Genomic DNA, 15557 nt, shown 5'->3' with positions numbered 1-15557 from the left:
CAGTGCTCAGTGAAATCAGCTTGTGTAGGAACGTGGCCAAGACCATATTAGGACAGCAACATGACAGCCACTCTGTGAAGGCCTTACCCATTTGGCTGAGAGACAGCGAGTTTGTGTGTGCGTGTGCTTTCACATGTTTTTTGTGTGTTATGCTATGGCCGACTTTCACATCCACTACAGTTACTTACACGTGTATTTGTTTCTACACGTGTGCGAGTGTATCATCCCCGATATGCATGGCTATAGTAAGACACAGTATAGTATTGTGTGACTGGCCTTGGACTGGCTTATCACATGCATTAAGCCTCTGCTAGTTAGGGTGCTAATAATAAAATAATGGTACTGATGAAAAAGAACACCGTCACACTGTTGAAGTCAGCTGAGGGAATTGGTTACATACATACAGTACATACAGTCACTAGTGAAAGTCTACACACTCCTTGCACAGTCTTCACATTTTGCTGCCATGCAATTAAATCTAAAAAGGGATCAAATTGTATTTTTTCCCTGCTGATCTACACAACCTACTCCACATTTTCAAAGTGACAGAGAAATTATAGAAAATTGTCCAAATGACTAAGAAATACAAAATGAGGATGGATTGATTGTGTATGTCTTCACACCCCAGAGTTAATACTTGGTGGCCTTTACAGCTGTGAATCCTTTTGAATAAGGTTCTACCAACCTTGCACAACTCTCAGGGAAACCTCCAGGTAACTGACAAAATAATGGTAACACTTAAGTAAATGAGGGACACAAATTATATTGAAAACAGGTGCTTCCACACAGGTGTGGTTCCTGAATTAATTAAGCAATTAAAGTCCCATCATGCTTAGGGTCACATATAAAAATTCTCAGCAGGCCATTATTTTGGCTACCAGGCTATGCCCCCCATAGGATGATAATGCCTCCATCCATACAGCACGAGTGGTTACTGAATGGTTTGATGAGCATGACAACGACATATACATGCCAGTCACCAGATCTCAGCCCTATTGAACACTTATGGGAGATTCTGTTGTGGTGCAAACAAAACCTTCCATACATGTTTGTCCATGTCAGAAGTGGTCAGAACGTGCTCAAACATGACCCATTTTGCATATCCCACCCTACCATGAGACATCCATGCACACCCGCATGTGGTATGTCTGTGGTATGTGTGTACACGTGTGCTTGTGAGAGGGAATGAAAGAGAATAACTTGCATTGGATTTGCTTATGCTGTATAATATACTCTAGGAGTGTGTGAGTGTGTAGAATACTCTAGATATTGTTTATGTATAGAGGATCAGTCAAAAGTTTGGAAACGCCTACGCAATCCAGAGTTTTACTTTATTTTTTACTATTTTCTACGTTGTAGAATAATAGTGAAGACATCAAAACTATGAAATAACACAAATGGAATCATGTAGTAACCAAAAAAGTGTTAAACAAACCAAAATATATCTTATATTTGAGATTTTTCAAAGTAGCCACCCTTTGCCTTGATGACAGCTTTGCACACTCTTGGCATTCTCTCAACCAGCTTCATGAGGTGGAATACATTTCAATTAACAGGTATGCCTTGTACATTTGTGGAATTTATTTCCTTAATGCATTTGAGCCAATCAGTTGTGTTGTGACAAGGTAGGGGTGGTATATAGATATAGATATAAGATAAGCTTTAAGATAAGATAAGCTTTATTTGGTAAAAGACCAAGTCCATATTATGGCAACAACAGAAATGACAGCCCATCATTACTTTAAGACATGAATGTCAGTCAATGTGGTTTGTAAGTTTCTTCAAGTAGAGTCGCAAAAACCATCAAGCGCTATGATGGAACTGGCTCTCATGAGGACCACCACAGGAAAGGAAGACCCAGAGTTATCTCTGCTGCAGAGGATAGGTTAATTAGAGTTAAATGCACCTCAGATTGCAACCCAAATAAATGCTTCACAGAGTTCAAGTAACAGACACATCTAAACAACTGTTCAGAGATATCAAGCATTCGTGAATCAGGAATTCATGGTCGAATTGCTGCAAAGAAACCACTACTAAAGGACACCAATAAGAAAAAGAGGCTTGCTTAGGCCAAGAAACATGAGCAATGGACATTAGACCGATGGAAATCTGTACTTTGATCTGATGAGTCCAAATTTGAGATTTTTTGTTCCAACCGCTGTGTCCTTGTGAGACGCAGAGTAGGTTAACGGATGATCTCCGCATGTGTGGTTCCCACTGTGAAGCATGGAGGAGGAGGTGTGATGGTGTGGCTACCACAGTATTCTGCAGCGATACGCCATCCCATCTGGTTTGCGCTTAGTGGGACTATCATTTGTTTTTCAGCAGGACAACGACCCAAAACACACCTCCAGGCTGTTTAAGGGCTATTTGACCAAGGAGAGTGATGGAGTGCTGCATCAGATGACCTGGTCTCCACTATCACCCAACCTCAACCCAATTGAGATGGCTTGGGATGAGTTGTTCCACATAGTGAAGGAAAAGTAGCCAACAAGTGCTCAGTCATGGTAGAAATAGTTTTAGATACTCAGCTCCGTGGTCCTGGAATTCTCTCATTTAAAATTTTGATATCGTTTTGTTGGTGGAGTTTAAACCCTTGAACGATGTTTATATCATAGAAGAGTGTAATTGTCTTTAGGACAGCTGTTTTTTTAGTCAATAATTTAGTTTTTTAACATAATATGTAATTGTATGTGTGTTTATAGTTTTGTTCTAAGTTGTGTTAGTGTACGTACAGTTGAAGTCGGAAGTTTCGATACACCTTGGCAAATACATTTAAACTCATTTTTTCACAATTCTTGACATTTAATCCTCGTAAAAATTACCTGTCTTAGGTCAGTTAGGGTCACCACTTTATTTTAAGAATGTAAAATGTCAGAATAATAGTAGAGTGATTTATTTCAGCTTTTTTTTTTTCATCACATTCCCAGTGGGTCAGAAGTTTGCATACACTCAATTAGTATTTGGTAGCATTGCCTTTAAATTGTTTAACTTGGGTCAAACGTTTCGGGTAGCCTTCCACAAGCTTCCCACAATAAGTTGGGTGAATTTTGGCCCATTCCTCCTGACAGAGCTGGTGTAACTGAGTCAGGTTTGTAGGCCTTCTTGCTCACACACATTTTTTTCATCTTTGCCACTCCAATACCTTGACTTTGTTGTCCTTAAGCCATTTGACATAACTTTGGAAGTATGCTTGGGGTCATTGTCCATTTGGAAGACCCATTTGTGACCAAGCTTTAACTGATATTTTGATATGTTGCTTCAATTTATCCACATAATTTTCTTTCCTCATGATGCCCTCTTATTTTTTTGAATTGCACCAGTCCCTCCTGCAGCAAAGCGCCCCCACAACATGATGCTTCATGGTTGGGATGGTGTTCTTCGGCTTGCAAGCCTCCCCCTTTTTCCTCCAAATGCAACGATGGTCATTATGGCCAAACAGTTCTATTTTTGTTTCATCAGACCAGAGTACATTTCTCCAAAAAGTACGATCTTTGTACCCATGTGCAGTTGCAAACCGTAGTCTGGCTTTTTATGGCCATTTTGGAGCAATGGCTTCTTCCTTGCTGAGCGGCCTTTCAGGTTATGTCGATATAGGACTCGTTTTACTGTGGATATAGATACTTTTGTACCTGTGTCCTCCAGCATCATCACAAGGTCCTTTGCTGTTGTTCTGGGAGTGAATTGCACTTTTTTCACCAAAGTATGTTCATCTCTAGGAGACAGTGTACTATTGTTTGTACAGATGAACGTGGTACCTTCAGGCATTTGTATATTGAGCAAAGAGGCACTGAGTTTGAAGGTAGGCCTTGAAATACATCCACAGGCACACCTTCAATTGACTCAAATTATGTCAATTAGCCTATCAGAAGCTTCTAAAGCCATGACATCATTTTCTGGAATTTTCCAAGCTGTTTAAAGGCACAGTCAACTTAGTGTATGTAAACTTCTGACCCACTGGAATTGTGATTAAGTGAAATAATCTGTCTGTAAACTATTTTTGGAAAAATTACTTGTGTCATGCACAAAGTAGATGTCCAAACCGACTAAAACTATTGTTTGTTAACCAGAAATTTGTGGAGTGGTTGAAAAACAAGTTTTAATGGCTCCAACCTAAGTGTATGTAAACTCCCGACAAAAAAAAATACTGCTCTGGATTACATTTCCACAGAATAATCTAAAATAGTAGTAGATCAAACAACCGATAAATATAAAGTAAATCTATTGTGATTATGGGGTTAAACTGTTAATACAATCGTTGATCTGTGAATTGTTGGCAGTAGTTATTGTGTGTTTTTCATTGGTGGTATTTTGATAATCACCTTGTTTTGAGATTTCTAAGGCTAAAGGAATTGTGTAAGAGTTTGTTTGAGGGAAGTACTGACTGAACTTTGTTTAATTTGAGTAAATATTACATCTCTATATTCGACCAAGATCACATTTCTGTAATTGGTGTTATAAACTATCTATTCAAATTGGTGCCACAAATATACTTGATTGACTGGCGGCAGATATAGATTTTCTGTCATTTTCACTTTGTTTATGGACTATTGCGTTGAGCATGCCAACTCTTGATTCTACTCGTTTCTCTCCACCTAACAGGACCCCAAAGAGCGTCTGGGTTGCCAGGTCCAAACGGGCTTCTCTGACATCAAGTCGCACACGTTTTCCGCACTATAGACTGGGACCAGGTAAGCCTCCAATCAAATCCACTTAACTTAGAAGAATAGAAGTGGATGAATCCGTCTGACAGAGTATTTGTGATGGGAGGGAAGTCGGGGAAGTCAACAGTGAGTAATTGTGTTCTGTGGTTAGTCAGTATCACCTGTGGGAACACATCTTGGTCATTGTGACGGTCATCAGTTTACTTTGATTCACATTATGTCTCTTTGCATTACGTCATGCTTTAAATGGTGGGTACGCTATATTTTATTTGACTAATATTGCAAAAATGTTTGAGAAGATACTTGATTATTGGGGGAGGGGGGGGGGGTGGTGAAACAATATTTACTTTTTATTGCTAATGGTTAATTAAAGGAATTTCCGATTGGCATGGCTTTCCTAACTTTGACAACGAGGAAGTTTCCCATCAGATTCCTTCCGAGTCATTTCCCTCAGCAATCAGCCCTTGTTAAGTGTCTTAATTGACCAGTGTTGGGAGGAGAGGGATCTTAGGGAGCTTTAAATGAATAGAACACGTGAAGAGACACAGTGTTAGACCACTGCTGTGTAGAACAAAGTGACTGCCTCCTCTTTGTTGCACCACCAAGAATAAAAGTGAGTTCTAAATGACAGACGTGCACCATCCAAGTGTGTGTGTGTGTGTGTGTGTGTGTGTGTGTGTGTTGAGGGGAGGTTGATGGCGTACAGCTGACGCATGCTGCTATTTCAAAGTGGGAGATGGGCCCATACAATATTTAGGGGATCCGGTATGTCATCAGAAATTATGCTCATGTGCACATACACAGTGGGATTCGGTGTTTCCGCACATTATTAGTTTCTAGTCAAAGAGTCTTCTGTATATTCAATATAAAAAAAAAAGCGGGAGATGCCTTGATCACAGTGGTGCCTCCTTTTCTGCGCAATATCATTGTTCAATTGAATGTCAATCAACAGCATGTCTCACAGTGTTGCAAAGTACCCCGAGACGTTGTTACTTTTTTGATACTAGACCATCAACAACGGTTAGGTACTCACATTTTTGTTACTTTCGGTACTTCTTTTAAATGTGTCTCACAGTGGTCTACTGATTGAGCGAGGATCCAGTCTGTCTTTGATCACAGCCGTTGCCCCCTTATAGCGTGAGCGCAACGTGCCTGCGCCTTGTCTGCTCTACTTACTCATTGCTAGCTCTAGCCTGAAGATACCGGTAGCTTCCGCTTTGTAGGCAAAACCACTGGGCACAGACATCAATTCAACGTCTTTTCCACGTTGGTTCAATGTAATTTCATTGAAATGATCTGGAAACAACGTTGGTTCAACCAGTGTGTGCCCAGTGGGAACTTTACTTGCTAGCTTACAGCTGAAGCCAACATAAATTCCCTACCCTAGTACCTTGTATATATTATGCAAACTATAAAGCAATATATTGCTGATTTCAAAGCTGATTGTCACCAAAAACAATTGTCATTCATTTTGTCTCCCCTGCCTGACGTCTCTCCCAGTCAAGATCATCCTCTTTGCTCAAGCCTGGAACTGAGTGTGTGTGCACATGATGTCATGGTCTTAAAGGGACAGCGCACACTTTTATAAAAGAAGAGATTGCTTATTCTATGCAAATGTTGTTGATCAGTATAATAAAATAAGTATTTTAGTTTTTTTCTCTAACACTACACAGCTGATTCAAATAATCATCTAATGATCCAGCTTTGATCATTTGAATCAGGTGTATAGTGTTACCAAAATGTGCACCCCTTGGGGTCCCGAGGACCGAGTTTGGGGAAAACGCTGGTCCAGATCAACTGCCATTCTGTGACATTGGCTAATAAGACTCCTTTCTTTTTGCTGTGGCATCATTTTGGTATCGAGTATAGTGATACTTAACCTGGTATCGAAGTAAAAATTCTGCTATCTTGACAACACTAGTCTCTCATGAGATAATGTTTAAGTCTCTTTAACTATAGTGTTGTAATGTTGACTTTTCTGGTTGAGAAGATAACAACTGTATAACAACTATTACAACCAACTGGTCCCTTCTAACCAGGTAAAGGAGTCTTTTTCATGATGAGATCTCGAGGCTACAAGACTGTTTTGCTAGTACAGACTGAGATATGTTCTGGGATTCCTCAGACAGCATTACGTTTACCACAACAGTCACAGGCTTCATCAATAAGTGTTTACCACAACAGTCACAGGCTTCATCAATAAGTGTTTACCACAACAGTCACAGGCTTCATCAATAAGTGTTTACCACAACAGTCACAGGCTTCATCAATAAGTGTTTACCACAACAGTCACAGGCTTCATCAATAAGTGTTTACCACAACAGTCACAGGCTTCATCAATAAGTGTTTACCACAACAGTCACAGGCTACATCAATAAGTGTTTACCACAACAGTCACAGGCTACATCAATACGTGTTTACCACAACAGTCACAGGCTACATCAATACGTGTTTACCACAACAGTCACAGGCTACATCAATACGTGTTTACCACAACAGTCACAGGCTTCATCAATAAGTGTTTACCACAACAGTCACAGGCTTCATCAATAAGTGTTTACCACAACAGTCACAGGCTACATCAATACGTGTTTACCACAACAGTCACAGGCTTCATCAATAAGTGTTTACCACAACAGTCACAGGCTACATCAATACGTGTTTACCACAACAGTCACAGGCTTCATCAATAAGTGTTTACCACAACAGTCACAGGCTACATCAATACGTGTTTACCACAACAGTCACAGGCTTCATCAATAAGTGTTTACCACAACAGTCACAGGCTTCATCAATAAGTGTTTACCACAACAGTCACAGGATTCATCAATAAGTGCGTAGACAATATCCTCCTCACAGTGACCATAAGCATGTATCCAAACCAAAAACCATGGGCTAAAGGCCAGAGCTATTGCTTACAATGAACGGTACACGGACGCATACAAGAAAGCCCGCCAAGACCTCCAACGAGACATCAAACATGCAAAAGGACAATCTAGGAGGAAGGCTGAATCCTATTACACTGGCTCCGAAGCTCATCGCATGTGGCAGGGCTTGCAAACAGAAATCCAGCCATGAGTTGCCCAGCGATGCAGAACTACCAAACAAGCTAAATACCTTTTATACTCTTGTCGAGGAATAAAACACTTTGTCTTGTGTTTTTCTGGATGACTGTGTGATCTCGCTCTCCGTGACCCACATGAGCAAAACATTTAAACGGGTTAACAACCACAAGGCGGAATACCAGGGGGTGTTCTCAAAGAATGTGCAGACCAGTTGGCAACAGACATTTTCAATCTGTCCTTGTCCCAGTCTGTAATCCCAACATGTTTCAAGCTGACCACCATTGTCCCTGTTCCCAAAAGATCTCAGGTAACCTCCCTAAATTATTATCACCCTGTGGTACTCACATCTGTAATTATAAACACCATCACCCCGGACAGCCTAGACCCACTCCAATTCACATACCGCCCCAACAGACCCACAGATGACACAATCACTTCACACTGCCCTCTCCCACCTGGACAAGAGGAGAAATAACTAAGTGGGAATGCTGTTCATAGACTACAGCTCTATATCAGGCGGTATAAGAGGCGGCCTGAAAAATTGCTAAAGACTCCAGCCAACCAAGCCATAGACTGTTCACTCTGCTCCCATCCGGCAAATGGTACTGGAGCATGGGCTCTTGAACCAACAGGCTCCGACACAGCTTCTACCCCCAAGCCATAAGAATAAGACTGCTAAATAGTCAATGAATGGTACCCAAACTATCTGCACTGACTCTATCTTTCTCTGACCCTATACCAAACATTAAGGACACCTTCCTAATATTTAGTTGCTCACCCCCCTTTTGCCCTCAGAACATCCTCAATTCATCGGGGCATGGACTCAACAAGGTCTCAAAAGCGTTCCACTGGGATGCTGGCCCATCTTTACTCCAATGCTTCCCACAGTTTGCTGGATGTCCTTTGATACACAAGGGGAGCTGTTGAGTGTGAGAAACCCAGCAGCGTTGCAGTTCTTGACACACACTAGTGTGCCTTGCACCTACTACCATACCCTGTTCAAAGGCACTTAAAACTTTTGTCTTGCCCATTCACCCTCTGAATGGCACACATACACAATTCATGTCTCAATTGTCTTCAACCTGTCTCCACCCCCTCATCTACACTGATTGAAGTGGATTTAACAAGTGACATCAATAAGGGATCATGTCTATTCACCTGGTCAGTCTGTGATGTTCTTAATGTATACACACTCACTCACACACATTACATTGACACTCGACAAAAAATCCACACACACACACACACACACACACACACACACACAGACAACACACATTCCGATGCTACACATACAGTTGAAGTTGGAAGTTTACATACACTTAGGTTGGAGTCATTAAAACTCATTTTTCAACCATTCCACAAATGTCTTGTTAAGAAACTATAGTTTTGGCAAGTCGATTAGGACATCTACTTTGTGAATGACACAAGTAATTTTCCCAACAATTATTTAACTTATAATTCACTGTGTCACAATTCCAGTGGGTCAGAAGTGTACATACACTAAGTTGACTGTGCCTTTAAACAGCTTGGAAAATTCCAGAAAATGATGTCAAGGCTTTAGAAGCTTCTGATAGGCTAATTGACATGATTCGAGTCAATTGGAGATGTACCTGTGGATGTATTTCAAGGCCTACCTTCAAACTCAGTGCCTCTTTGCTTGACATCATGGGATTTTTTTTTTTTAAATCAGCCAAGACCTCAGAAATAAAATTGTAGACCTCCACAAGTCTGGTTCACCCTTGGGAGCAATTTCAAAATGCCTGAAGGTACCACGTTCATCTGTACGAACAATAGTACGCAAGTATAAACACCATGGGACCACACAGCAAGAGATGAACGTACTTTGGTGCGAAAAGTTCAAATCAATCTTTTCTTTACTTTACTCTTATCTATCCTGATGCCTAGTCGCTTTTTTTTAGGCGTCCTTTTCTAGCTGGTAAAAGTGACATCACTGCAACAACTTTTGCCCGCTGGGTTAGTTCCTGCCTTTACTTCCCAGTCCTATCAGATAAATCCTGCAGGTGGATTAACTAAGGGCAGAAAGGAAAAGGGAACAACTTTGTTGAATGACGTGCAGCCCGTGTCCATAACATAAGCCTCCCTAGCTCAGTGCCAAACTCAGCATAGTGATGTCAGAGACAGTGCTGCCAGCCTATCCCGTGGGGGTGATCAGAACCCCTGCAGCAGCCAGTAGCAGAATTATGGCCCACATCTCTAACTGCGTCTCTGACTGCCCCTCTCAAGAGAATAGCGCTGCTCCACATCCTCTTACCAGAGTAACAGTGGAAAATCTTTCGGAAATCCAATGCAGAATTATTACCGACAGGCAGTGATTGGATAACTCGTCGAGACATAGAAGAGCAGACAGACAGATAAATACCCTGACTTGATTTTGGTTCACTAAATAGGCAATAGCCTACGATAGAAAAAACATTGCCAAAAGGAATGATTTCAAAGATACAAAGCCGTCTCTCTTAGACTACTGTCAGTGTAAGAAACCATAACTGTAAGTTCTAAAATACCAAACATATCCTGTCCTTTATTATAAACTCGGAGCCCTGAATGCTGATTGGCTGAAAGCCGTAGTATATCAGTCCGTATTCCACAGGTATGACAAAACATACAATTTTTACTGCTTTAATTGCTTTGGTAACCAGTTTATAATAGCAATAAGGTACTTTGGGGGGTTGTGGTATATTGCGGGGCTGTATAAGGGCTGTATCCAGGCACTCTACATTGTGGGCCTTATTGCTTAAATATACACTGCTCAAAAAAATAAAGGGAACACTTAAACAACACAATGTAACTCCAAGTCAATCACACTTCTGTGAAATCAAACTGTCCACTTCGGAAGCAACACTGATTGACAATAAATTTCACATGCTGTTGTGCAAATGGAATAGACAACAGGTGGAAACTATAGGCAATTAGCAAGACACCCCCAATAAAGGAGTGGTTCTGCAGGTGGTGACCACAGACCACTTCTCAGTTCCTATGCTTCCTGGCTGATGTTTTGGTCACTTTTGAATGCTGGCGGTGCTTTCACTCTAGTGGTAGCATGAGACGGAGTCTACAACCCACACAAGTGGCTCAGTTAGTGCAGCTCATCCAGGATGGCACATCAATGCGAGCTGTGGCAAGAAGGTTTGCTGTGTCTGTCAGCGTAGTGTCCAGAGCATGGAGGCGCTACCAGGAGACAGGCCAATACATCAGGAGACGTGGAGGAGGCAGTAGGAGGGCAACAACCCAGCAGCAGGACCGCTACCTCCGTCTTTGTGCAAGGAGGAGCAGGAGGAGCACTGCCAGAGCCCTGCAAAATGACCTCCAGCAGGCCAGAAATGTGCATGTGTCTGCTCAAATGGTCAGAAACAGACTCCATGAGGGTGGTATGAGGGACCGACGTCCACAGCTGGGGGTTGTGCTTTACAGCCCAACACTGTGCAGGACGTTTGGCATTTGTCAGAGAACACCAAGATTGGCAAATTCGCCACTGGTGCCCTATGCTCTTCACAGATGAAAGCAGGTTCACACTGAGCACATGTGACAGACGTGACAGTCTGGAGACGCCATGGAGAACGTTCTGCTGCCTGCAACATCCTCCAGCATGACCGGTTTGGCGGTGGGTCTGTCATGGTGTGGGGTGGAATTTCTTTGGGGGGCCGCACAGCCCTCCATGTGCTCGCCAGAGGTAGCCTGACTGCCATTAAGTACCGAGATGAGATCCTCAGACCCCTTGTGAGACCATATGCTAGTGCGGTTGGCCCTGGGTTCCTCCTAATGCAAGACCTCATGTGGCTGGAGTGTTTCAGCAGTTCCTGCAAGAGGAAGGCATTGATGCTATTGACTGGCCCGCCCGTTGCCCAGATCTGAATCCAATTTATCACATCTGGGACATCATGTCTCGCTCCATCCACCAACGCCACGTTGCACCACAGACTGTCCAGGAGTTGGCGGATGCTTTAGTCCAGGTCTGTGAGGAGATCCAGTCCAGGTCTGGGAGGAGATCCCTCAGGAGACCATCCGCCACCTCATCAGGAGCATTGCCAGGCGTTGTAGGGAGGTCATACAGGCACGTGGAGGCCACACACACTACTGAACCTCATTTGGACTTGTTCAAGGACATTACATCAGCCTGTCGTGTGGTTTTCCACTTTAATTTTGAGTGTGACTCCAAATCCAGACCTCCATGGGTTGATAAATTTGATTTCCATTGATAATTTTTGAGTGATTTTGTTGTCAGCACATTCAACTATGTAAAGAAAAAAGTATTTAATAAGAATATTTAATTCATTCAGATCTAGGATGTGTTATTTTAGTGTTCACTTTATTTTTCTGAGCAGGTTATAATCTCCCAATAGCTTAAAATATCAGATTTGTCATGCATGCAATGAAAATAAATTGTGTTAATACCGTGAGGCACACTCCTACTCATATATGAATAAATAGCATATTCTGCATCCCAAATATCACCATATTCACTACATAGTGCACTACTTTTAACCAGGACCGATAGGGCACTTGCAAAAAAATAGGGCATATGGGCCCTTGATAAAAGTAGTGCACTCTGGAGGGAATAGGGTGCGATTTTGGATGCAACCGAGATGCTGGTTTAAACATACAATGTTTGCCTCTTGGGGAAATTGGGTGTGGGTCCCACCATAAGTGAGAAGGAAAAAAATATTTCTAAATATCAGTAACGTGACTTGCCATGACGCGTGGTGCAGTGCAGACAGCAAAGGAAAAATCTTGTGAATTTGACCACTGATATTTTCCCCCCAGCCCCCCGTGAAACCTCCATGTTAAATGGCTTGACGAAGCTTTGACGGCATGTCTCAGTGGCGGTTGACCATTGAAGGTGTGGAATTCGTACACGATGCAACGTCCTTCCAACAGAAACCTAGCAGTCTCTGGCCCAGACAAAACTCCCGGGCTCTGAGCAGCACTTTGACTACTGTTGTTTAAGCATATTAATATGAATCACAACACATTGTATCCAAGATGGCATAGCAGTCAGATAACTTTGTCTTGTCGTGTCCCGTGTATATATTTTGTATATATTTTTAACCTCAATTTCAACATACTCTACAGCAACCCGCTTCACCCAATGTTATATAGATCTGATATTTTCTATACTTTAGAACTGGAACCCCCATAAGAAGTTAGCCAGATAACTAGCTAGTAGTCAGCTAGCCATTGCTGGTGGTCATCAGCTAACCTCAGCCCGGACAACTCCTGCCAGTCTGCACAGCGCGACTCAACCCAGAGCATATCAGGCTGATTTTTCTCTACCACATCTCTGGATTCCTACCGCAAGCTCTGAACCTTTTCACCTGGATCATCACAGCTAGCTAGCTGCTATTTGAGTGGCTTCTCTGGCTAACGTCTCTGTTTCGAAGCAAGCACCAGTTAGCCTGGAGCTAGCCCCGAGCTAGGCCCACCTCCCGGCTAGCTGAAGAGCTCCATCAGTCAATTTCTTGGGCTACAATACCTACTTTGCCAATTGGCCTGGACCCTTTTAGTGCCTACACGGAGCACCGCCGATCCATCACGACTGGTCTGCCGACGTAACCGTCCGAGGGGGCTTCAACAGACTCTTCCGTTGCGACGTCCCTTAAGGCACTCCTGCTAGCCTGCTTTCCCCGGCCCGCTAGCTGTATGAATTGCCATGTCTCCAACTCGCCTAGCTACTCACTGGACCGTATGATCACTTGGCTACGCATGCCTCTCCCTTAGGTCAATATGCCTTGTCCATTGCTGTTTTGGTTACTGATTATTGTCTTATTTCACTGTCGAGCCTCGAGCCCTGCTCAATATGCCTCAGCTAGCCCTTTTGTTCCACCTCCCACACATGCAGTGACCTCAACTGGCTTAAATGATGTCTCTAGAGACAAAACCTCTCTCATCGTCACTCAATGCCTCGGTTTACCTCTACTGTATTCACATCCTACCATATCCTTTTTGTACATTATGCCTTGCCTTTTACTCTCTGTTCTGAAATCACTAGACAACCACTTCTTATAGCCTTTAGGCCTTATCCTACTCCTCCTCTGTTCCTCTGGTAATGTAAAGGTTAATCCAGGCCCTGCAGCGCCTAGCTCCACTCCCATTCCCCAGGCGCTCTCATTTGTTGACTTCTGTAACTGTAAAAGCCTTGGTTTCATGCATGTTAACATTATAAGCCTCCTCCCTAAGTTTGTTTTATTCACTGCTTTAGCACACTCTGCCAACCCGGATGTCCTAGCCGTCTCGAAATCCTGATTTAGGAAGGCCACCAAAAATCCTGAAATTTCCATCCCTAACTATAACATTTTCCAACAAGATAGAACTGCCAAAGAGGGCAGAGTTCCAATCTACTGTAGAGATAACCTGCATAGTTCTGTCATGCTGTGCCCAAACAATTCGAGCTTCTACTTTTAAAAATCCACATTTCCAGAAACAACAACCCCGTTGCCGCTTGCTACAGACCACCTAAAGCCCCCAGCTGTGCCCTGGACATCATATGTGAATTGATTGCCCCCTATCTATCTTCAGAACTCGTACTGTTAGGTGACCTAAACGGGGACATGCTTAACACCCCAGCCATCCTATAAGATAAGCTAGATGCCCTCAGTCTCACACAAATTATCAATGAACCTACCAGGTACAACCCCAAATCTGTAAACACGGGCACCCTCATAGATATCATCCTTACCAACCTGCCCTCCAAATACACCTCTGCTGTCTTCAACCAGGATCTCGGCGATCACTGCCTGCGTCCGTAATGGGTCTGCGGTCAAACGACTACACCTCATCACTATCAAACTCTCCCTAAAACACTTCAGCGAGCAGGCCTTTCTAATCGATCTGGCCCGGGTATCCTGGAAGGATATTGAATCATTCCGTCAGTAGAGGATGCCTGGTTATTCTTTAAAAGTGCTTTCCTCACCATCTTAAATTAGCATGCCCCGTTCAAAAAATTTAGAACTAGGAACAGAAATTGGGTGGCAGGTAGCCTAGTGGTTAGAGCTTTGGGCCAGTAACCGAAAGGTTGCAAGATCGAATCCCCGAGCTGACAAGGTAAACATCTGTCGTTCTGCCCCTGAACCCACTGTTCCTAGGCCGTCATTGTAAATAAGAATTTGTTCTTAACTGACTTCCCTCGTTAAAGGTCAAATAAAAAATATAGCCCTTGGTTCACTCCAGACCTGACTGCCCTTGACCAGCACAAAAACATCCTGTGGCATATTGAATTGGCATTTAATAGCCCCCGAGATATGCAACTTAGGAACCAATATACACAGGCGGTTAGGAAAGCAAAGGCCAGCTTTTTCAAACAGAAATTTGCATCCTGAAGCACAAATTCCCAAAAAGTTCTGGGACACTGTAAAGTCCATGGAGAATAAGAGCACCTCCTCCCAGCTGCCCACTGCGCTGAGGCTAGGAAACCCTGCCACCACCAATAAATCCACGATAATTGAGAATTTCAATAAGCATTGTTCTATGGCTGGCCATGCTTTCCACCTGGCTACCCCTACCCCGGTCAACATCTCTGCACCCCCCGCAGCAACTTGCCCAAGCCTCCCAATTTCTCCTTCACCCAAATCCAGATAGCTGATGTTCTGAAAGAGATGCAAAATCTGTACCCCTACAAATCAGCTGGGCTAGACAAAATGATCTGCCGCCATTGTTGCAACCCCTATTACTAGCCTGTTCAACCTCTTTCATATTGTCTGAGATCCCCAAAGATTGGAAAGCTGCCGCGGTCATCCCCCTCTTCAAAGGGGGTGACACTCTAGACCCACACTGTTACAGACCTATATCTATCCTAACCTGCCTTTTCTAAGGT

The 15557-nt window shown here is 43.0% G+C and overlaps 1 protein-coding gene across 1 annotated transcript in view; it reads left to right on the top strand.

The window, feature by feature from the left end:
• LOC118360221 (protein kinase C zeta type) overlaps positions 1-15557 on the top strand; it is a 167805-nt gene that overhangs the window by 124374 nt on the left and 27874 nt on the right. Inside the window, 2 exon segments of the mRNA XM_035739493.2 lie at positions 4603-4663; positions 4666-4691. Coding sequence (XP_035595386.2) covers positions 4603-4663; positions 4666-4691 — 87 coding nt within the window.

The sequence above is a fragment of the Oncorhynchus keta genome, chromosome 27 (genome assembly GCF_023373465.1).
Source record: "Oncorhynchus keta strain PuntledgeMale-10-30-2019 chromosome 27, Oket_V2, whole genome shotgun sequence".
Taxonomy (NCBI): Eukaryota; Metazoa; Chordata; class Actinopteri; order Salmoniformes; family Salmonidae; genus Oncorhynchus; species Oncorhynchus keta.
The sequence above is the reverse complement of the archived record's forward strand: the minus strand, read 5'-3'. Positions and strand labels throughout refer to the sequence as shown.